This window comes from Crinia signifera, chromosome 3 (assembly GCF_055691185.1).
Source record: "Crinia signifera chromosome 3, ASM5569118v1, whole genome shotgun sequence".
NCBI classification, from domain to species: Eukaryota; Metazoa; Chordata; class Amphibia; order Anura; family Myobatrachidae; genus Crinia; species Crinia signifera.
This window is the reverse complement of record NC_139219.1, coordinates 114,775,366-114,800,739: the sequence shown is the minus strand read 5'-3', so window position 1 is coordinate 114,800,739 and position 25,374 is coordinate 114,775,366. Positions and strand designations below refer to the sequence as shown.

At 42.3% G+C, this 25,374-nt stretch overlaps 1 protein-coding gene across 1 annotated transcript in view; it reads left to right on the top strand.

Moving 5' to 3' along the window:
* Positions 1–25,374, top strand: part of LYST (lysosomal trafficking regulator) — a 574,932-nt gene that overhangs the window by 270,571 nt on the left and 278,987 nt on the right. The window contains exons 19-22 of the mRNA XM_083176391.1: positions 105–242; positions 7,090–7,288; positions 16,241–16,372; positions 21,324–21,927. Coding sequence (XP_083032517.1) covers positions 105–242; positions 7,090–7,288; positions 16,241–16,372; positions 21,324–21,927 — 1,073 coding nt within the window. The remainder of the gene's footprint in view (positions 1–104; positions 243–7,089; positions 7,289–16,240; positions 16,373–21,323; positions 21,928–25,374) is intronic.

The following is a 25,374-nucleotide window of genomic DNA, read 5'->3' as shown; positions in this document are numbered from 1 at the left end:
CAAAATAAGCGCCACTCCGGGTCTGGTGTCACACAACAAACTTTACTGCGTAATGTCTATTTTATGCATATTTACAGCATTTGGATCTTTGTTTTCTTTTTTAGGCTGGCGTCTGGGAAACTCTGCTGACCTCTTTAGAAATATTAATCCGAGATAACCATCCTCACAAGCTATTCAATATAAAGCAGTTGCTAAAAGCCAGAGTGGTGCATCACTTTCTGCTTGCATGTCAGGTTCTTCAGGTATGTTGTCTTAGCTATTAACTTTTTTTTATGTTCCATTAACTCCAAAAGGCATATATAACATTTAGAGGACTTCCTTTTTTGGATAGGTGATAAACAATCCTGATTTGTGGACTCAAATCACTTTGTCCTACAGGCATCATTAGCAAACAGCACAAGCTCTCAGTAAACCAATTGTCATAAGTTTTGGTAGCTCCTTTAGAGAATTAGTTTGTATCCTAGGGCATCATTAGGTTTTATGACATTTAAGGCTTGTAAATACACAGTTTTAAGAATACATATGGGTACTTATGTAATATCTGGGCTCCCGTTTTTCTTATGAGACCGCGTCCCCTCGCGGGGCTCGCTGCGCTCGCCACGCTTCGAGCACGGTGGCTCGCTGCGCTCGCCACACTATATAAAATCAGCTCCATGCGTAGTTGGATAGTAGGGGTATGAAAAAATGGGGTGCATTTAACATGGGAGCCCAGATAATACATAAGTACCTACATATGATACATACTGTACAGTAAATCAGGTTTGGTGAGGCAGGGCAGGATACATTCAATGTGTGATGCTTTAAACATGTACTTGCCAAAACTAGTGATGTCATTATTGAGGATTTCCATATAAAAAAAACAACAACAACCAATTAGATATAGAGAGCCTCTCTTGATATGCTAAATAAGATCATTTTGTAGCCTTAATTATAAATCAGTGCTTGTCAGAATGATGAATGTTCAATATATTTGGTCACCTTATTTTTGTACCCGATGGCATGCGATGCGACACGATTTTGACCCCCTATACGATGAAAAATCGTATAAGCACCCTAAAAGGGTGCTTTTGAGCACCCTAATGGGTGCTTACAATGTTAAATGCACCCCCACGCCACCCCCCCACTATAAACGTGAACCCAAAGCGTGGCGCGCGCAGCGAGCCCGCGAGGGGCGGCGGTACGTGTCCTACGACCTTTTCATACCCCCACTATCCACGTCGGCGTGGAGTTTAGAATAGAATAGTGTGGCGAGCGCAGCGAGCCACCAAGCCCGAAGCGTGGCGAGCGCACGCGGATACCTTCACAGGTAAACGCGTCCCTTCGCGGGCTTCACAGGTATCCGCGTCCCCTCGCGGGGCTCGCCACGCTTCGCGCTCGGTGGCTCGCTGCGCTCGCCACACTATTCTATTCTCAACTCCACGCCGACGTGGATAGTGGAGGTATGAAAAGGTCGTAGGACGCGTACCGCCGCCCCTGGGGGGGTGGCGTGGGGGTGCATTTAACATTGTAAGCACCCATTAGGGTGCTTAACATTGTATTAAGCACCCATTAGGGTGCTTATACAATGTTTAATCGCATCGCATCGTATCGCATCGTATGGCATTGTATGCCATGTACAATGGCATACAATTTGAAAATTGTATGCCATCGCACACTATCGAACGATATCGCGTCGCATCGCATACCATCGTATGCGTTATGGTATGCGGTGCGATGGGCGCCGCCAAAATACACAAGTACCATAAAACACATTGATAGTATTGTAGTATGTCTATATAGCAGGGGTGGGGAACCTTTTTTGTGCCAAGGGCAGTTTGTATGGGGGAAAATCTTTCGGGGCCATATGTAAAAAAATTCTCTTACAAATTGTCCTACTGCAGCCATCCCACGCTCCGGCGGCTGCCGCTGAATAGGGCTGACAGTCTCCGGCTTCTGTTGATTAAGAGGAATCTTGCGAGAACTACTGACCTCTTGCGAGAATTCCCCTGTACTTGACTCTCGGCAAAGCCACGGGGCGGGTGGGTGGGCCACTCAGACCGGCTACGGGGGCCGCATAGGCCCCCAAACCTGAGGTTCCCCACCCCTGCTATATAGGTACAAATATATGAAGGTTGCAACGTGTTTTTTCTATAGTCAAAAAAGGGTTGTTTTTGTTGAGGGCCTCCATCATCTCACTGAAAAGAATGGGCAATTGCATACCAGCTATCGAGGAAGGTAAGTAGTAAACCTCATTCTGGTGTACCCAAACTCACAATTAAACCAGATGTATAATATAACAACTTTTTTTTCCTCATTGTACCTTTGGTGAAGATGGACCATTTCTAAGAATTATTTTCAAATGAAGATCTGCATTCACAGATGACACTAGGATGTAAATATAAAATGTTGTTTTCTGTGTATCTTCTTGTGTAATTTTTTTTTATTTGTAATGTAAAACTAATGGTCCTTTTATTGATTATTTTTTAAAAATGTTTTATTCATTTAATTCTGGAAACATTTAATTTTAGATCCAGCACTAGCTGCTTATAGCTTTTTATAACTATTTATTTATTTATTTATTTATTAACAGTTTCTTTTATAGTGCACACATATTCTGCAGCGCTTGACAGATAATATTTGAACATTCACATCAGACCCTGCCCAAGTGAAGCTCACAATCTATATTTCCTACCACATGTAAACGTACACACATTCGTTCTACGGTTAATTTTGTACACCCTTTCCTGACTGAAGTTATAGATTTCTAATCTTTTGCACAGTGATGGAATTGAATTAAACCTTGATACACTAGTGTTCATTCTAGCACCCACCAACTTTGAAAACCGATGCAGTTCCTATTCCCTGCCTGGGGTGTCGCTGTCTGCTTTAGTGCTTCTCACAGTGTGGTCGGTACATCAGCACTGATATGCAAACCAGACCTGTGCTAGGAACACCACAGCAGACAGCGACAAAGTTTGGCAGGTGCTAGAATGAACACTAATACACATGTCCAGGCCCCTTGTATTGTGAGTCTGGGTATGTTTATTTTTGCAATTGCCCATTCTTCTTGTGAGACATAGGAGTTCCTCCTATCAACACCCCTTTTCTGATTATAGATAAACTACATTGGTACCCTCTTATATTTGTTCTATTACAGACATACAGTACTACACCTTTTTTGTGTGTTTTTTTTTATTTCATGTTAGCCATGGTCTGAGACCATAATCGAATACATATCCGGAAAACAAAAGACATGAGATATGGACCTTCTGCTTGTGTTGACCTGTTGTCCATATCAACCCAAAATCCGGAGCCATCAAATGTATCATGTTGTATGTTAATTAATCTCTAAATGTTATGGCTATCTGAGAATATTTCCTATAATAAGAAATACATGGGCAACAGAACTAATAAATACAATGTTCCTCTAATTGGGAAAAGAAGAATCTCAAAGCAACAAAGTTCTTTATTAAGTGTAGTTTTTGTTATATCAATAATACTAGTAGTCACAGAATAAATTTAGAGGTATTTTTATGGTGGGTTCACCAAGTGAAATAACAAAATGCAATTATTTCTTAATTTGTACATTTCCCATCTTTAATAATAATGTATTCAAATGTATGTTTGCCTACAGTGCTGGCATGTAGTGATGCAAAATACTTAAATTTATTTCAATGTGCAATCCAATTAATTAGGAAGTAGCAGGGCCATAACTAGGGGGGGGGCTAGGGGGTCATGCACCCCGGGCGCTGCATGGGGGGGCGCTGTCAGGTCTGCGGTCCGGGGACGGGCGTAGCGGCAGCTGGAAGCAAGCTATGCTATTTGCCGGGCTGGAAGCAGATTTTGAAAAGACTTGCCGGACGCTGATTGGGTGAATTCTCTCAGCCAATCAGCGACCGGCAAGTCGTTGTCGTCCCCAAATGACTGCCTTGCCCCGGGTGCCGGAAACCCTAGTTTCGGCCCTGGGAAGTAGGCATGATGCGTAATGGTGTACATCCCTTCCGGTCTCTACAAGGAGTTCCTGAAATTTAGGTCTTCTGGAAAAGTAGCCAAGTGTGATTCCTGCATGCTGAATACAATTTTCTTCATATGATTTTATTTGAGCACAATTTTTAATATTTAGAAGATGGAGGAGTCATCTTAAGCACCCTAAACCTTGTTGCAAATCACAGTGTCACAAGCTGTGCCAGGGCTTTGGTAAAGCAATTGTTGATAATCTTGCTAAACGTATCCCACCCATTTTGCTGCTGAAGTTTGGCAATTGAGAAAATTTTGGTAGTCCTCACTGACAGCAGAATTGGTATTTATGTGTTATATGGTATAGGTCAAGGGACAAATTATATTATTAGGCTATTTTTTAGGTAATTAGCTAATATAGAAAACATTTTAAAATCATAAAATAAAAAATTACGGACTGCAACACATGTATTTTTGATATGTACATGGCAATCTGCGAATACTTTTGAGTTTTGACATTTGTATTAAATGAACACCTCATGTTAAAAGCACTATACATACATATAATGTTGTATATTCTTTTATTGTAGTACTATTTAAAAGCCTGTAGAAATGCCAGCTTCTGGAATGTACTTTGAGCTCTGACCGTTTTTAGTATACATACTCTCCACCCCCACCCCCAGTCCATTTCTGCTCATACCTCTTTATCTTCATAGCTCAATCTCTCTATATCCAGCAACTTTCAAACAGTGGCCCTCATGCTGATCGGTTGGGGACTGATGTTGAACATCTGCAATTATGCGCCTGTGCAGGTCTTCTCTTTGGGTGCCCTCGTAGACTTGCGTAGTCTCCAAGGAACGCACAGCGAGGTGGACGTACAGGACGCGGGCAGGAGGCTTTCACATGCGAATGCCCAGCGTTTCCTGGGCCTACCCAAGAAAACACTTTGATGTTCAAATCAATACCGACTAGATAAATCTACTGTGTGCATGCTAAAAAGTATACTAACTGGTCTCTGTCTGTTATTAGAGCTATATGCTAATCAGCAATTACCATCTTTCAGCTTATATCAGACACCAAACCATCATTAAAAATCCATTCAATTTGAGCTCCTTGAAATTTCTATTTGTTACACAAGTGCCTATGTGTCGATACAGTGTTTCATGTAATGTTTACAGTAAGTTTCTATTTAGGGATTTTTACTGATATTATTGTTGCCTCTTAAGGAGGATTGTGTGTTTTACAATATTGTTGGGTTACAAAAAAAAAAAAAAATTCTTGGTATAGACAGTGCTCTGACATCTTTATTCTTCAGAGCACGGTGTAAAATACCTCTTTTACACCAAGGCAAAAACCTGGGGTGGACCCAGGACAGCGTCAGTGTAAAAGGGGTAACAAAAAAAAATAGGGTGGGGAGCAGTGTAAACAGGTATGCTGGGTCATCCGACCCAGCTCCAATTTACAGCAATGGAGAAGACCATCCTCCAGACCACAGTGTCCTGCGGTCAGTATGGAGGTTGGGCTGGGGGCACACATAGCCTCCACTGCTGTCTGCTGCAGACAGCAGCGGAGGCGAATGGATGCCTGTGTGTGGTATCCATTCACCTCACGGACAGGGGCTAGGGAGGGTTCACGGAGACTGGGGCCAGTCCAGCAGCTTAACTTGATGCTGGGCTTGCCCCCAGCGTGGCGGTCCTGGGCCCCGACATGGCTTGGCTTGATATGTTAGTGATGACAGGGCTGCATTTGATAGGAACAGTGACATGATGAGAGGAGGGGAATGGAGATAGCGCGAACCCGCTAATACAGTGGGGCAAAAAAGTATTTGGAAAGCCACCGATGCAACCGCGCAAGTTGACCCACTTAAAAAGATGAGAGGTCTGCAATTTCCATCATAGAAACACTTCAACTGTGAGACAGAATGTGGGGGGAAAAAACAGGAAATCACATTGTATAATTTGTAAACAATTTATTTGTATATTCCAGTGTGAAGCATGGGCATGGAAACATCATGCTTTGGGGATGCTTTTCTGCAAAGGGGACAGGACGACTGATCCGTATTAGGAGAGGATGAATGGGGCTATGTATAGTGAGATTTTGGCCAAAAATTCCCTCAGTAAGAGCATTGAAGATAGAACGTGGCTGGGTCTTCCAGCATGATAATGACCTGAAAAACACCACCCGACAACTAAGCAGTGGTTTTGTTAGAAGCATTTCAAGGTCATGGAGTGGCCTAGCCAGATGCCAGACCTCAACCCAATCAAAAATCTGTGGATGGAGTTGAATGTCCGTGTTGCCTGGTGACAGCACCAAAACATGACAGATCTAGAAAATATCTGCATGGAAGAGTGGTCCAAAATACCTGCTACCGTGTCTGCAAACCTGGTCAAGAACTACAGGAAATGTTTGACCTCTGTAATTTCCAATCTAGGTTATATTACAAAGTATTGAGTTTAACTTTTTTATTGTCCAAATATTTTCCGCAAGAATATAAAAATAAATTGTTTAAAAATCATAAAATGTGATTTCATGTCTCCCCCCCCCCCCCCACATTCTGTCTTTCAAAATTAAAGTGTACCTATGAGGGAAATTAAAGACCTCTCTCATCTTTTTAAGTGGGTCAACTTGCACAATCGGTGGCTGTCCAAATACTTTTTGCCCCACTGTATATTATGGATTCAATGCAGGCTCTGAAAGCTTTCATGCACTACTGTATGTCCCCAGCTTTGCTCAGGGAGCTCTTCCTCAGCACTATGCTATTTATACACCCTCATAAATGCTTCAAAAAATGTTGAAGTTGGCACAAAGTAAGGGTCTAACTGTGCATTATGACAATCCAAAATTTACTTTTACTTGGTTTAATAATCCTTGTTAACCAATTAAAATTAATTTCACTATGTTCAAGTCCTAAGCAGTATATTTTGACAGCGTTACTTCAATACATGTCCATGACAGAAATGAGAAAAGACACACTGAGCAAAATGATTTTGTTTGTGTTCGAAAGACTGGTACAATGTAATTGTTGTTTTATATTGAATGTAGGCTACCTGCTAGAGGTTTAAAAGAATGAGGATGATTGTTTTACATACAGTATTTTATTTTTTGCAGTTGTAAAAATGTGTGTCAATAATCTTTCAATTTGCCTTGTATCAGGAACACAGGGAAGGTTATATTGCATGTATTCCTCAAGAAGTTTGTAGATCATATATCAAAATTATTGAGGAAGTTCTTGGATCACCTCCAGAATTGGATCTGCTCAGAATGATCTTCCGTTTCCTCTTGGCTGTCCATCCACCAACAAACACATATGTTTGTCATAATCCAAACAATTTTTTCTTCTCCTTACACATAGGTAAGGCATATTCTCTTTTTTTAAATAGCATTTCTAGTAACCTAGTGAATGTAGTAATAACTAAAAGGTTAAGAAAACTTTATTATGCTAATTTCGTACTCTGGAATGTTTTAATCACTTATTTATTGTAGATATTAATCCTAAAAAGATTATGGAGAGTTGTATCTTTTGTTTCTCTACCATATCTGACAACCCAAAAAAATTGATGCTCTGGATAATGAAGAAAGCTGCAATTTCATTGCCAGTGCAATACGAGTAGAACGGGTGTGGGTCATTGGGTTGACTCTATTTAGGTCAACATGTATTGAGTTGACCACTGAAGGTCGGCAGATCTTAGGTCGACACCAGAAATAGGTTGACAGGGTTGGAAGGTTCACACAAGCATTAGGTCAACCATGACAAGGTTGACATGAGTTTTTCACGGTTTTCGTCCCGAACGTCGATATAGACGCCATCAAATGTACCGCTGCGCTCCCCATGTTTTGGCATGTGCCTCGCTATGCTCGGCACACTATTCCCTCGCACATTCTCCCTCCATTCCCTCGCACATTCTCGCACTAGTGGATGGTAGTGCATAAGACACCATCTGTTGGCACGTCAGCTAAAAAAAAAAAAAGTGAAAAACTCATGTCAACCTTTTAACTGTTGACCTTAGCCATGTTGACCTGTTCCAGGTGTCAACCTAAAATAGCTTGGAAATATTTTCAGTACCTTGGTTACCTGCGTATATTTCCCCATAATGCTACAGGATAGGAGGTAATAATAGCCACATTTACACTGCAGACACACTCCTGCTTGCCCATATTTACTTCTTCTGGATTGTTATTATTCCTTTCTAATGCCCCTTTCCCACTGCAGCTAAAAAATGGTAAATTGCAGATTTTCAGCGCAATTTACCGTTTTAAGACTGCAGTGGGAAAGTGCCAGAGTTGAAATACCGTTTAAAGTTAAATGGTATTTCAACCCATTTTTAAAGCAGAGTCCTACACGTTAAAATAACGTTTAAGAGGCAGTGGGAATGCCTCTTAAACGTTATTTTGCCTCCAGGCAGTCCCAGTGCCTGATGAGAACTAGTAGTTCTCACTTTGTGCATGTGTAATGAGTGCACGTGCATAATAAAGAGCCGCTCATTACATATGCGCATATGTAATGAGCGGCTCATTATTATGCACGTGCACTCATTACATATGCACAAAGTGAGAACTACTAGTTCTCATCAGGCACTGGGACTGCCTGTACCCCGCATGGACCCTGCATGGACCCCCGCTGCCTCCCCACTGCCCTGCATCCCCGTGCAGGTAAGTACAAGGGGAGGGGAGGTGGGGGCACAGGGCAGGTACGGGGGTTAGGCACTCTTTACACTTGGGGGGGGGAGAGGGATTAGGCACTCTTTACTCTGGGGGGGGGGGGGGGGGGGGGGGGGTTAGCCACATTACATTTTACATGGTTCACTGCAATGGGAATGGTACTTAAATGGTATTTAAAATGGTAATCTGCTGCAGTGGGAATGCTAATACCGTTTTAAATACCATTTAAGATTACCAGTACTTTAAACGGGTCTGCAGTGGGAAAGCAGCATAAGAGTCATGTTATGTTGAACAAAAGTTTTATGCAAATAACTGCATGTGTACAGTTCTGTGTGACTTGCCAGTTATTTTGTCTGCACAGAACTATAAAAGTATATAGTTTTCCTTTAGCCAAGTTTTAGTACTTAACTGCGTATAGATCGAGAAATAATAAAACATTGGCTCTGCTGCCATTGTGTAGCTACTGAAAGATGCTGTTAATACACTGTAGTGTACTTGTTTTAAGGTTATGGACCACCGTTTATGAAAGAAATTCTAAACATCCACTGCATAAAAAAAAAAAATAGACAGCCTTTCCTCTTAATTGTTAAAACCCATAAAGCTGTAAAACATGTCCTTTGTCTGTGCTACTGGCATAATGAGCAAGATTGGAGTCAAAGTTGGTACCCAATTAGTCCTAGTATAATGGATAATGTCTGGGGCAAACTGATTTTCCTATGGGGCAGCCATTTTCTGAAAGACACTTTTTTTTATAAGTGCTTCCCCGACCAACTGCAGTGCCGGATCACGCAACGGAGGTACGGGCTGCACAGGGGGGGGGTTGTTAGCCCTGGGGTGGGGGGGGGATTTGGGGGTGTTAACCCCCGGGGGAGGGGGGGCGGGGGCGGCGCGCGCTGAAGATTGGCTTTGACCCTGTTTTTGGAAAGTTTCCAAAAACGGGTCTGCCAGTGTCAAAAAAAAACGGGGTTTTACCTGGCAGACCCGTTTTTGGAAACGTTTCCAAATACAGGGTCAAAGCCAGTTTTGCGGTCTGAAAGCAGCATCAGTAACTACATTTTCATTGAAATGAAACCAAACCTATGCCCTCAATTTCATAAAAAATGGTAAATATAGTCCAAATTGAATCGAGAATGACACAGAATCACACAGTTCTAGCTGTGTTTAATGGAGATTCGATCCTGATGCGCAGCTTCGTGTCATCGGAATCGAAAGCAGATAAACTTGGCAGTTAAGTCTAATTCTGATTCAATCTGCTAAATCAAAAGCCATGCAGTGCTGCTTAATGCAGCTACCCTCCCGCCTTCCCTCCCTCTCTCCTGGCCCGGGTCCCGGCAGCCGTTGATATGGAATCTGTTTCGACGGCCACTGTATCTGCCCACGTGTACATCCCAGGCAAGTCTGTTCTATGGTCTTCGCTGTTTATTTTCTCTTGGTCGGTCTCAAAACAATATGACAGAAAGAGCAGAAATAGCTTAAAAATGTAAACCAGGATTTTAATTTTCTGCATGCTCCGAATGTGGGGCAAAATTATCTATAGGTCCATCGTAGCTGCATCACCTTATCTACTCCTGTGAATATCCTGCTGTCTCAGTATTGTGCATGTTGGCACACAGCCTTGCTCCCTCCAGTGTTAACACGAGTAATTCTAATTCAGCTCCAACTGATTCATAGTGCTTCTACTATGGGTATGGGTCATAGGGTCGACCACAGAAGGTTGACACATGAGATAGGTTGACATGGCTAAGGTCGACAGGGTTGGAAGGTCAACACGGGCATTACAAAAACAGTCAAAAGGTTGACATTAGTTTTTAAAAAAAAATTCCCGAATGTCAACATGGACACCCTCAAAGTGTACCGTGTTCCCTCACTTAGCTAGCTGGGTTCGCCATGCTTCAGGCATGCGTTCTACACATTATTCTATTCTCCCTCCACACCCTAGTGGATGGTAGGGCTTGAAATACCGCCTGTTACAACATGTCCGCTCAAAAAAAAGGTGAAAAACACATGTCGACCTAGCCATTGTCCACCTAATGCTTCCCACCCTGTCCACCTTAGCCATATCGACCTATTTCATGTTATCCTAAGCTATGTTGACCTTCAGTGGTCGACTCATTGAATGTCCGTACCGTATACCTCTACTATTACCCTTCTTGGTTATCACTGTCCATCCAGTTACCATTAATCACCACCTATATTATCAATCACCAGTGATATCATCAGATATCATCTCTACCATTACTCAATGAATACTTGATCTGCATTCCTGCTCACCCCTACAGTACTATCCCATTCTACCAGATATCTGTCAGAGAGGCATCATCAATATCAGTCACCTTTGGTGTACCGATATCTGTAACTGTCATCATAGGTGTATTCCCCATTGTGCCTATTTGACAGTATTTGACCCGACAACAATTTACCTGCAATGTATTCTTAACCACTACTATTTCATCATGGATGGTCAACATCAGACAATCCAGATAACATCCTCCATCGGTTCCTACTGATTCCTGTATTTGCTATTCTCCAGTTCCTGCCGATTCCAAGTTTATCCTCCGGTTCCAGTCTGGCCTCAGTCACTTCTGCTTCAGCCATATCCTGGTCAGTCCAGCCTCAGTCTCTCTTCGGTTCCAGCCAATTCCAAGTATCCCTCTGGTTCCACTCCAGTCACACTCGTCCTAACCAACTCATAGACTTTGTGTTATTCTCCAATAAATTATATATATATATATATATATATATATATATATATATATATATATATATACTTTACATTCTTTTGTCAGCCATGCCTTCTGGCCCTGGACTCTACCTTACTGCCTGAGGTCCTCCCACCTATGTGGGTAAAGTTTATCAAAAGTCCCAGCTTGCACTAAGTTCCAGCCTCAGACCAAGTTCAAACTTAAGGCTCGACAAATATTCAGCAATGAGGTGTTTCTGATGCTAGTTCTTGTTTGTTTGTAAGAAAAGCATTTGTTTATATGTCCTGTATTTTCACACTTTTTATGAAATCTTTAAGGATTGTGGATCCAGTTCTCTCATCCATTTGCAGATGATTACCTCAATGAAATCAATTCTGCTCCAATGGCCAGATTGGGTTAGACCATAGTCTGTTACATAATGCAGGCAGTCACCTTTTAGGATCAGATGGGTAGACAACGTGGGGTGAGACCGGTTTATATTGATGATGCTTCTTTTAAAGTGACTTCTCTACAGTCTCTTATCTCCTCCTTGGCCATTTCCATCAGAAAACCTATTAGGTTTAGATCTTGGGATGCTTACCCAAAGTCAAAGTGAACTCTAGAGAGCTGTATTTTCAATTTCAGGCCCTGCAATTGGCTTGTCCACAGCCCCCAGGGTTTTCACAAGGTTTTGAGGGTACTTGTGTATTATTCGGGCGCCCGACACATCGCATCGCATGCCACTACTTAAGGGATGCGATTGTACCCGATTTTGAGCCTTTCCCGGGAGGAGTGTACAATTTTAATATCGCGTCGCATCGCATGCCTTAACTAGTGGCATGTGATGCGATGCGACGCGATTATACCCGATAATACACTGTACAGGCACCCTTATGCCTGATTACAATGTTAAATGCACCCCCATACCCGATTTTTAATTGTACACCCTCCCTGATGGGTAATTACTATGTGAAATGCCCCCCCCCCCCCCCCCCCGTTAACGCCACCCCAGTATCAACGCCTACCCGAAGTGTGGCAAACATAGCGAGCCCACGAGGGGCGGCGGTACGCGTCCTCCGACCTTTTCATACCCCCACTATCCACGTCGGCATGGAGTTGATTTTATATAGTGTGGCAAGCGCAGCGAGCCACCGAGCCCGAAGCATGGCGAGCGCACGTGTATTACTTCACATGTATTCCGCGGTGCTCGCCACGCTTCGGGCTCGGTGGCTCGCTGTGCTTGCCACACTATATTAAGTCAACTCCGTGCCGATGTGGAAAGTGGGGGTATGAAAAGGTCAGAGGACACGTACCGCCGCGCTCGCCACACTTTGGGTTTGCGTTGATACTGGGGTGGCGTTAACAATGGGGGCCATTTAACATAGTAATCACCCATCAGGGTGGGTGTACAATGAAAAATCGGGTCTGGGGGGGCATTTTGCTTAATAGCTACAAATGTTGCTCCTCCCCGAATAACCTTTAGAGCACCCCATCATGCTTTGATATCTGGATCCAACCTTCAAGTAGTCCATTATACTGCAGCAAGTTTCAAAAATAGTAGATGTGAAATGATCATACTGTAGTGCAGATGGAAGCCACACACTGACAAGCCAGACTTAGGATCTCTGCTTGTCATATACTTGAGTGCTGCTCTTTTGAAGCTCCATTCAGTAAATTACTTGAAAGGTTTGGATCCCAACATCATGCGCAGGTCGATGCATTGAAAACTGTAACATCTCAAAATTTACAGAGACGGTAAGGCTCCAGCACCATCACTGTAATGAGCTATCTATGTATAAATGAGCTGTTGACATTATTAATGACATTGTGTGAACTATAGCTCTAACTGCTCAATGGGCTTAATATTATACTAACACTAATATATAGAAAGACTATATACAGTATATACTGTAGATATATATATATATATATATATATATATATATATATATATATATATATATATATATATATATATATATATATATATATATATATGGTTGTGTACGACCGGCACTCCACAGAGACTTTGATCATTGGCTCCCGGTGCCCTCCAAAGTTGGAATATGCAGGAAAGATATCGGTGCTGGTGGCACTCACAGCAGGGAGACTTGGTAATGAAAGAAGACAAGCTGACACCGCACAGCTTGGGTGCTAACAGTTTCGGAATTTAATTCCTTCGTCAGAGTACTCTGACGAAGGAATTAAATTCCGAAACTGTTAGCACCCAAGCTGTGCGGTGTCAGCTTGTCTTCTTTCATTACCAAGTCTCCCTGCTGTGAGTGCCGCCAGCACCGATATCTTTCCTATATATATATATATATATATATATATATATATTCTCCCCAATAGTGGTGAGGCGCCAATCTGTTGATGTACAGTCCTTATGAAACCAGCACTTTTAAAATAATGACAAAAATTTCATCCAAGCAATTGCTTTATTTGATCCTTCATAAAACGGAGAAACGTCCCAACGCGTTTCGTCTTTAAAAATACTTCATCAGGGGAATAACAGCTACAATCTTCTGTTTGATATAGGATATCATATTATCATAATAGAGGTCCTGTGCGGTCCATATTGTTAATCCTACAAAAATGATTTATTCCTTGGTAGGAGACCCTTGAATGGTGTTAGATAATTATTAAAAAAAGAAGAAGAATCGTAAAATAACTCCAAATGGCTTATGTGGCCAATTCCTTTAGGAATTTATGAGTTTCACCAATGTTTCACAAATGTATTGAGCCACTCTAGAGGACGTCTATCTCCCACAGGTATAGCCAGTGGGAGATAGAAGTCCTCTAGAGTGGCTCAATACATTTGTGTCTACCATCGATGAAAAGGTTTCCATCTTTTTATTGGTGAAACTCATAAATTCTTAAAGGAATTGGCCAGAGCCATTTGGAAAGTTATTTTACGATTCTTCTTCTTTTTTAATAATTATCTAACACCATTCAAGGGTCTCCTACCAAGGAATAAATAATTTTTGTAGGATTAACAATATGGACCGCACAGGACCTATATTATGATAATAGGATATCCTATCTCAAACCGAAGATTGTACCTGTTATTCCCCTGATGAAGTCTTTTTAAAGACTAAACGCGTTGGAACGTTTCTTCGTTTTATGAAGGATCAAATAAAGCAATTGCTTGGATGAAATTTTTGTCATTATTTTAAAAGTGCTGGTTTCATAAGGACTGTTCATCGACAGATTGGCGCCTCACCACTATTGGAGAGAAGATTGTGGTACTTGTTCCCTTGGCCCTCGGGGAGCATTGTGGTTGGGCAGCCTATTTGTACAATTGTTTATATATATATTTCTGTGTATAGCGCGTGGAGGAATATTGGGGTTTGATAGATATATAGATATAGATGTATGTATATATATATATATATATATATATATATATATATATATATATATATGTGTGTGTGTATATATATATATATATATATATATATATATATATATATATATATATATATATATATATATATACATTGGAGGGGCTCTGCACACACTAAATTAACTGATAATAAATAGTGGAGACTTGGTTCATGAATTGATCAATGCATTTAAGCCTGCAGCCCCCTTCAAGGGACCCCACTGTTCTGCAGGTCCTAACACTATCACTGAAAATGGCTACAATACACATAGCTATCACATCAATATTTGATTCCAGGCATGCTATCTGGTCTGAAGCTCACAGCAGACTGTGCTTTTATAGGTGAGCAGCTACCAACACACCTGTCACTAATCATCTAGGGAAATGGTTAACATAAGCTATGGAATCTTAGTTAAAACATGGTGCATGAGAGAATGTGACCACAATAAGACTAATTAAAAAAATTAATCTAATAAACAATATATACACTTAACATCAGCACTCACCTTTCCTAGTTTTGGGGTGCCCTATGGCTTGTGACCACATTGTTTAAACAGACATTGGAGGGGCTCTGCACACACTAAATTAACTGATAATAAATAGTGGAGATTTGGTTCATGAATTGATCAATGCATTTAAGCCTGCACAATTACTGTTTTGAATTGTTGCCACGTCAGTTGTCCTGAAGAAGGGGCTTTTATGCTCCGAAACTGGTCGACATTGTTTTTGCTGACATGTTTTTCACTTTGATGATTTGAATATATTTTGACACCTATCTTTGAGAGTGCCGCCTCCTGTCTTCATTTGTTTTTTAAAACAACTATTTGGGGGGGGGGGGGGGAGGGAGAGAGAGAGAGAGACATGGCCTGGCACTCCCTCAGCTGGGATTCAGTACCTGGGTGCCTTCTGGAACAAACAGGTAGTCTCGTAGGAAGGAACAGACAGCGGCACTCCAAGGGTTTTCAACAGCGTGTATTAAAACAAACCAACGTTTCAGGGTATCATTCACCCCTTTGTCAAGGTTTAAGTGCAATAACCTTGCACTTAAACCTTGACAAAGGGGTGAATGATATCCCGAAACGTTGGTTTGCTTTAATACACGCTGTTGAAAACCCTTGGAGTGCCGCTGTCTGTTCCTTCCTACGAGACTATATATATATATATATATATATATATATATATATATATATATATATATATATATATATATATATATATATATATAATATATATATATATATATATTATATATATATATAAAGCTGATCAGACCTCAAAGGGAAGCGCTGGTATACAATTTTTGTGCTGGATCTGCGACTTTGTATGTAAAGCAGTTCCTGTACATCAATGTTGTCGCCTTTTGCACACTGTGAGTGGATTTTTGCTGCACCTATAATTCGTATAAAATATAAAGGTTAAAGATAAAAACTGTACATTAAGAGTGTCATGATCATGCCGGGCATTTTACATGTCATATACTTTAGGTATATGTAAAATTCTTTAAGAAGTACCTTTCAAATTACCTCAGATTTTCTTTTAAACGTCTTACTTATAATGCCAGCTGTTTTATTTTTCTTAGATGACAAGATATTTCAAGAAAAACTGAAATCTGTTATAAATCAGAGACATTCTACCTTTGGAGAAAGATCTTCTGTCAGCCCGGTGTTCTCATGCAAAAACCCCTTGGAATTTCCTGTTACAATACCTAAAGGTGTAGCAAACTTTTACATTGCCTTGTATATTGCTAGCCATTAATGGTTTTACCCTGTTCATAAATGTTAATTTGCATGTTTTGGTGACTTTTTATTCCACTGTGCTTTTGTTTACACATCCATTGACAAGAACTCAACCAGCTATGGAGATTATCTCAAAAGAGTTTAGGATAAATCATTTTTGGTTCTTGTTTCCTAGCACGGCGCCCATGATTTTGATCTTACTGCATCTTATACAGCACATCGCATCGCATACAATATAGTGGCATGCAATTTTTAATTGTAAAAGCACCCAGATGGGTGCTTACAATGTTAATTGCACCCCCATTGTCAACGCCACCCCCACTATCAACGCCAACCAGAAGCGTGGCGAGCGGCGGCGGTACGCGTCCTCCGACCTTTTCATAACCCCACTATCCACATCGACATCGAGTTGACTATAGATAGTGTGGCGAGCGCAGCGAGCCACCGAGCCCGAAGCATGGTGAGCGGACGCGGATGACTTAACATGTATTCTGCGTCCCCTCGCGGGGCTTGCTGCGCTCGCCACGCTTCGGGCTCAGTGGCTCGCTGCTCTCGCCACACTATCTAAAATCAACTCCACGCCGATGTGGATAGTGGGGGTATAAAAAGGTCGGAGGAGGAGTACCGCCACCCCTTTGCGGGCTTGCATCGCTCGCCACGCTTCGGGTTGGCGTGGACAATGGGGGTGCATTTACCATTGTAAGCACTCATCAGGGTTGTACAATTAAAAATCGCATCGCATGCCATTTGCTGGCATGTGATGATGTGTGATATTTAATTGTACAATTCGGGTCATTTACCCGATCATCGCATCGCATACCTTATGTAATGGTATGCGATGGGCGCCGTGCTAGGAAACAAGTACCTAATTTTTAATATTCCCTTTATGCATGTGCTGTCGTCAAGTGTAATTCATTAACAAGTTTTTGTTCTGGATTTGTAGTTTGTAGCAATAGACTTAATACATTACCAAATCATTGATGCACATTATTGGCTATATTTTCACCTTCTGAGTTTGCATTCTATTTTTAATTTTGGGACTAATTGTGGGACCTAGAGAAGCTGCATGAAGAGTGCAAGAAACGGACATAGTTTTTTATGATCTATATAAATAATGTGCCCAGTCACTGATAAAACTATAAAAAAGTCCATTATTCTTAATAAGGATTAATTAGTCAAGATTAGCTGCAATAAACCAATGAGTTAATAGTGCAAACCCCATCTTTTCGACATCAGTGTGATTTTTATTCAAGCTCACCCATATATGATGCTGAAGGTCAATTGCGTTCAACTATCCAATGACTGGGTAGCATGACCTTAAACCCATATATCTCTTGTAAATAATGTTCCCTGTTTCGAAATAGGGTACTTGTGTAATAGCACGGCGCCCGTTATGTAGTTAGCGTAGCGTCCCTGTCAGAATCAGCATAGTGTTCGCGCGGCCAGCGTATTTAGCATAGTCAGTCAGAAGTAGCGTAGTGTTCCCGCGGCTGCTAAGCGTAGTCATTGTCCCTGTCAGAAGTAGCGTAGCGTTTCCGCGGCCAGCGTAGTCTGCGTCCTTGTCAGATTCAGTGTAGTGTTCCCGCGGCCAGCATAGTCAGTCAGCGTTACGCAGTTACCCTAGTTAGTCAGAGGTGAAGTGACTGCATTATTTCTGATGCTGTTAATTAGGAATGGCTGCAGAACCTCTCAGCATGTTTAGCCTGCCGCAGACAGAGGAGGATTTGGTGGCTTTTTTTCAGCAGCACCATTTGCTGCCACTGACACAAACCTGTGTTAATGGACACCCCATGTGCTTTAGTATGAAGGAGTGCATGTGGCGCTGCCACATTAAAACCTGCCTTAAGAAAGTCAGTCTCCGTGCGGCACATTGGTTCCCGGGGTGTCGTATACCATTTCTTACCCTCATCTGATTTATTTATTCATGGGCGTAGGAGCTCACAAGCATATCTTTTTGTGAGCGACAACTAAAGTTGAATAAAACCACTGTGCTGTACATTACCCTTATGCGGGAGACCTGCACCGTGGACTTAATGTCCCAGCCCCAATGCCGGATTGGTGGTCAGGGAAAAATATTGGAGGTGGATGAGAGTCTGTTTGTACAGAGGAAAAGTCATGTCGGACGAGTGCTGCCTCAACAGTGGCTGTTTGGAGGCATTTCCAGAGACACCGATGACATAACGCCTGTGGAAAGACGTGACTCCAGCACCCTGATGGCCGCTATCAACAAATATATAGAACCAGGGACAACTATATATTCGGATTGCTGGCGTGCATATAACAGCAAACAGCTGGAGCAGGCAGGGTACCACCATGCATGGGTGACCCACCGCTATAATTTTGTTGATCTGGACACTGGGGTTCACACCCAAAACATTGAACTCCTTTGGGGATCGTGTAAGTGGCATAACAAACGTCAAAGGGGCACCGTGCGCCCGAATCTGAACTCTGAATCTGAACCGGCGCTGTGTGAGAGGTGCTCACTAGGCTTGCTGGGGACAGAGCCATGGACGCCGGGGACAGAGCCGGGCTGCTGCGGAATCACTACGCTAAGTATGCTAACTACGCTAGGCAGCCGTTGGCCTGCCGCGGAGTCACTGCAATAACTACGTTAGGCAGCCGTTGGGCTACGCTGACAGCGTAGCTTAGCCTACACCGAAAATGTAGCATAGCCGGGGCCATGCTATTACACAAGTACCAAAAATAGTTATATGCGAGATGATATAGGGTCAAACAGATGCAGAATAGGAGGAAAATATATTCATGTTCTGTGGACATATCATTATTGTATTAGTCATCTTTAGTGAAAATTTATGTCAGGTCCTAGGAGTTATTCAGTAATTTTGAATAAACAAAAAGGTACTTGTTTCCTAGCATTTCCATCGGGGTGGTCGTGACGGAAAAATCGCGTCGATCGCATCGCATGCGATTTGGTCGCATGTGATTCAATCGACGCGACCGACCCGATTTTTTAATTGAATCAAATGTGAATAGGGTCCCTGGGACCCGATTTTACATTGGATTCAATGTAAAATATTCCCTAGACCCCCAAATTTAACCCCGTGAACCCGACCCCACAATAGACGCCAACCCGAAGCGCGGCGAGCGCAGCGGTGCGTGTCCTCCGACCTTTTCATTCCCCTACTATCCACGTCGGCGTGGAGTTGAGAATACATAGTGTGGCGAGTGCACTCGCCACACTATATATTCTCAACTCCACGCCGACGTGGATAGTAGGGGAATGAAAAAGTCGGAGGACGCGCACCGCCGCCCGTCGCGGCCTCGCTGCGCTCGCCACGCTTCGGGTTGGCGTCTATCGTGGGGTGACGACGGGGCCATATATAATGTGAAATGGGTCATATTGGCCCATTTCACATTTTTCACATTTTTTCCTATGTGAGATGGACTTAACCAAGTCCAGCTCATCTTGTGCCATTATAATGGCACAAGACCGACGCGATGCTCCCGATTTCAATGTTAAAAAATATTTAAACATTGAAGCCTATGGCAAAATCGGGGGCATCGCGTCGCGGTCGCGTCGGGACCAATGTTAATGGTCCCGACCGACGCGATGCCCCCGATTTTGTCTTTGCCGGCAAAATGGACCTGATTTCAAAGGAAATCGGGTCCATCGCAGGGATCGTGTACCTTCCCAAAACGATCCCAAAGATTGTGGCCGTGCTAGGAAACAAGTACCAAAAAAAAAAAACATTTCAGAAAGTTGTATGTCTGTCCTTGAGGCTGTGCTGCTGTCAGGGAGGCTGCAACGTGCTGTGTTGTTGGTAGTCAAACTAGGATGATCTGCTGTCAGTGAGGCGGTCATGTGCTGCCATCAACAAGAGCTAAACTCATTGAGGCTTTGTGAACTGCTGTGAGCAAGCACTGTTGTCAGAGTTGCTGCCAATGTGCTTGAGGCTGGCATGATGTACTGCTGTCAGTGTAGCGGCAATGTGCCTTTATGTCAGTAGTGTCTCTGAATGATAGTGTTTACAGTTGTGGAATTATGCAGCTGTGGCTCTGTGATTTTGGTAACATTAGTTGTTAAGGTGTGCTATCGTTGAGACAAAGATTTATGGTCATGTGATATTCTGTCTCGTTATTGGGATTTGTGTCATTAAAACGCCCCTTTACATGTAGTCCCCGTCCACAGCCCCCTGCTAATAGAGCATGATGATACTTTTTTAAATAATTTACATTCCATGTATCATATATTTTTTTTTATAAAAATAACATACCAGTTTCCCCTTTCAAACACTTTTTATTCAAAGGATAGTTTTTTTTGTTGAAGTAGTAAAAAATGTGTGAAAGTCTTTAACATATATCATCCTCTGCCACAGTTCTCTGCACTGTGTTCCTCTCCTCTGTGGGGTCTGTCCCTCTCCAGTTACCACTGATAAATCATGTGGACTATCCTGGCCAATTACAGCAGTCCGAGACCAAATTCCCAGGTCGCATCATTCACACTTAACCCAGGAAGAAAGACTTGGGTAAAACCCAGGTCAATTGCAAAGTGCGTTTCAGACATAACAAAATCCCGGGTTTATGTTCAAAAACCCAGGATTTTGCAGTATGTCTGAAAAGGGGTATTAGCCTAAAACCTGCCTGGAAAATTACCTACACAGTGGTTAAAACCACATATCAATCGGTTCACTGGTTTCAGAGTATATCTTAATCAGACATATACTGTACAAACAACAGGCATACTGTCATTTATAAGTGTTTAGATACATGACACATTCAGATGTAAGAGGTTTATGATTTTATATGATGTGCTATGCCCAGCATATTCTGCTATCTTTTAGATTGTTTTCTTTTGTACATTGTTCATTAATTGCTAACAGACAAATGTTGTGTAAGTAAGGTAATATACAGTATAAAGGACATATCCCTACTAATTTTAAAATCCATGTAACATTTGTATTCCAGATACTGATGCTTCTCAACAACGCACACATCTTTCTGTGATAGAGAGGATTCGTTCCAAGAGCTTGCCAGCATCTCCTTCATGTTCACCTAAAATGCAGCCAAAAAGGTTAAGTGGAAGCTTTAAGCATACAGAAGACTTGACCGACTCTGTGAAGAGCGACCAAGATATTCCAGACAAAATCTGTAATTTTGAAAACAGATTGCAAGTTTTTATAAAAAAGGAAGATCAGTATGTAAGCAGTTGTGAGTCTGCACAAACCATATGTGAATCATTGCTGCTTTCTGACACTGTCACAATTATTGAGCCTACCAAAGAAGACTTTGCTAGATCTGCCTTCAGTCAGGAAAAAGCAAATGAGGCAGAGAAAGCAGTTCCGTTTGAAGGCACTGATGAAATGTTGCAGCGTCCAGATTATCTAAAAGGAATTTGCTCACATCGGAAAGGGCAGAGTAATGTCAGCCTTGCATTTCCTTCAAGTGGATCTTTAACCAATGCAGTTTGGACAGATGTTCCAGAGAAGAAAAATTCGGAAGAATGGGGCAGCTTTCCCTTCTCCCCAATGTTTGATGTAACACAGAGAGATTCTGTCACAGTAGAGGAAAGGTAATGTCCTATATGTACAATATAGTAATTAAATATTTGCTGACTTTTGAGTTCTCCCCACTGGCAGAGTGCACAGAGGAGAGATGCATTTGATTAACTGAGGTAGGCAAGGCTAGATTAGTTTTTACTTTAGGCTCTGCCCCCTTACTGCATAATGCTGTAGATCACAGATCTCTAAAAAGAAGGCAGAGCCAAGATGATGCAATGAATACCAATATAAAGCATCTGGAATTTTGGAGGGTCTCCTACTCCAATCTAAAAAAATCCAGATTAATATTCTAATGTTTTATAGAAAAGATTCCTTTTCTACTAGAAAGGAATCTAGGACATGAGGGCATGAGTATAGATTAGAAGAAAAAAAAATCATTCAGCTAGTAGAAAGAATTTCTTTACGGTCAGAACAATCAAACTCTGTAACTCTCTTCCCAGAGAGGTGGTAACGGCTGGCTCATTAAATGTGTTCAAGGCAAAGTTGGACAAACATTTACTGGAGAAAAACATCCATGGGTACAAATAAGAAATATAATTTGTCTGTAAAATACCAGAACCTACCAAATCAGCAATGGATATCTATACCAGGTTGAACTAGATGGACGCAAGTCTTTTTTCAGCCTTACCTACTATGTAACTATGTAACTATTGAGATACAATTTTTTTTCTTTTGATCGGGGAATGAATACCACCCACATTCCATGACGCAATCTTAATTACAGACATATATCATGAGCAGGATAATAAGCCATAGAGGACCAGGAGCACATAACACAAGACAGGGGAGGAGTGAGGAGGGTAAGAAAGGGGAGTAGAAGCAATAAATTAGGAAACACAAAGGATATCCAACCAGTAGACTCCCAGTGTGTCTTTTTTTCAGAATGACTTCCCATTGTGCTGAGAGTTATTCAGTAACAACACTTACAAAATAAACAGTGATGGTGACCCCGGACCAGGCCCGCCATATCTGTAAACAAAGCAGAATAAAAGCAGCCAGGGATGGTTCAAACAATGCCATTCCCTGGTACCCAACGCCTTAGTCATGAATAAAATTAAGTACAAAATAAAAGCGACCCAACACCCCTGTGTATAGAGGAGCACCACAGTGCCAGGTGGCCTCACACCAGCTAAGCAACCATCAGAAGCAGTAGCATGTCCAGGTGGAGTCAAAATCACAGCTCAACCAATATGCAGTAGAGGTAAAATTTGAGTATGTACCAAGTAACTCAACAGTCAGTATCCTCCAGTAAGCTGTAAGACAAAGAGGCTAGAGGTATCAAACTTGTGGCAGGGAGCAAAAGTATCACTCTGGATGCATATTGGTGTGAGTTTGGGAATCTAGTTCTTGTAGGTACGCATCAGCATCATTAGCATTGGTGAAATAAGTAAAGGAAGATCCGTCAAATATACATAAGCATGCTGGATACAAAAGGGCAAATTTTCTCTCAGATTGTTCCAGTTTGGAGCATGCAGGTTGAAAGGCCTTCCTTGCATGCGTGAGTTCAGGAGAGTAGTCCTGAAATATTAGGAGCTTAGTATCATTCCACTTCAAATCCCTGTTGCGACGATACGCTGACCAGATAGCCTCCTTATGTACATAGTTGAGACATTTAAACAAGACCACTCTCGGTCTATTGTTAGTGGGGGCTGGTGTTTGACTCTATGTGCTCTCTCGATAACAAGGACGCCACAGACATCCGCAATACCCAACAATTCCGGAAGAGTCTGGTACTTGTGTTTTATCACGGCACCCAAGTTTCTTACGTACGGCACCGTAGGAAAATCGCATCGCATGGGCCATTATAACGGTCATGCGATGCAATGCGATTTTCCTATGTAATTTGTTCACTGCTCTCTTAGTCCCGGGGAATCGCATTGCATTGCACCTGTACAATGCCATTAGGTATACAATAATGACATACAATGAGGTTTTAGGCACCCCTACACTATCCACGCCACCCAGTCCCGGCGAGCGGCGGCGGAACGTGTCCTCTGACCTTTTCATACCCCTACTATCCACGTCTGCGTGGAGTTGATTTTATTTAGTGTGGCGAGCCCTGAGGCTCTGGCAGGGTAAATACAGCGGGCTGGTCACGGAGCTGCAGGAGGATGCATCCTACATCCGTCGCACCGGAACCGGAAGCCACCCAGGAACAATTTAAGAAAAAACACATATCCTCCAACAGCACAGGAATGATATACTTAGCCACTTGCACATGCAACCTACAATGCATAGGGTGTACAATAAGAACACTAAAAACAAGAAGAGGAGAGCATATCAGGAACATCAAAAAAGTCTGGACACACACAAATGGTCAAAACATTTCCGGAATGTGCACAACAAAAACCCCAAAGATATGACCATTATAGGGATTAAATTAGTTGACAAGAACTGGAGAGGAGGGGACTACATAAAAAAGATTAACATAGAAGAATTGAAATGGATGTTCTCCATTAAAACATTACATCCAAAGGGTTTAAATATTGATTGAAATAACAGCCCACCATTAAATAGGTGGGTTATATCTTCTCACCCAAGTCTCCTACCTACCAAGGAGAGTTGAGCGCACGGTGCCAGGTGGAGGTGTACGACCGCGGGTGTGCAGGGTTTTGCGACACCGCTCATTTACAGCCGCACCAAAGCCCAGAGGCGCTGTGGAGGATGCCGGAAGCAGGACCTTGCTTCTGCAACACCAACCAGAGAAGAGGACAGCGGAGGGAAAAGGAAGTGGGTAAGCGTGCACCGCGGGTTGGAAGGGACACCAGCCTCCCGCGACACCTGCTTTCCAGACCCAGACTGTGACTTTGTTTGCTGACTTTTACCCACCCAGACTATTTACCCACCCCTCCCCTCTTTGCCACTGCCCCATCAACCCAAGGAACACAGGTTGACGCTTAGCCTGACTCCCAAACCCAGCCCTCACCATCACACCTACCCCAAGCAATCCTACCAAGTAATAATAAAGATGGTCTTTTTATAATGCATTTAGCCTCATTAGAATTCTTTGTGGGACACCATCACTATCGCTACCTAGTGCTGAACCATCTCTATTAGTCGTTCCACTGTCATCTAGGAACAGTTGAGAGCACAGGTTACAAAACCAACCCTACATTTCTACTCCAAAATGTTCCTGGTAAGAAAACCTTCAGGTGCCTTCAGAGCAATTTTAGACCTCAGAGATCTGAATCAATACATGGAAAGAAAAAAGTTCCAAATGGAAACACTGAAGTCCATACTGTTAGGGATAAGGCGCTCAGACTTTATGGCATCAGTAGATCTAAAAGATGCCTACTTCCATGTTCCAGTCTATCAAAAACACATAAAGTATCTGAGACTGTGAGTCCTAGGGCAGCATCTTCAAATCAGATGTCTCCCGTTCAACCTATCTGCCTCTCCGAGGGTTTTCACAAAAATGCTAGTGAACCTCATTGCTCATTAAAGCTTACAGGGTATAG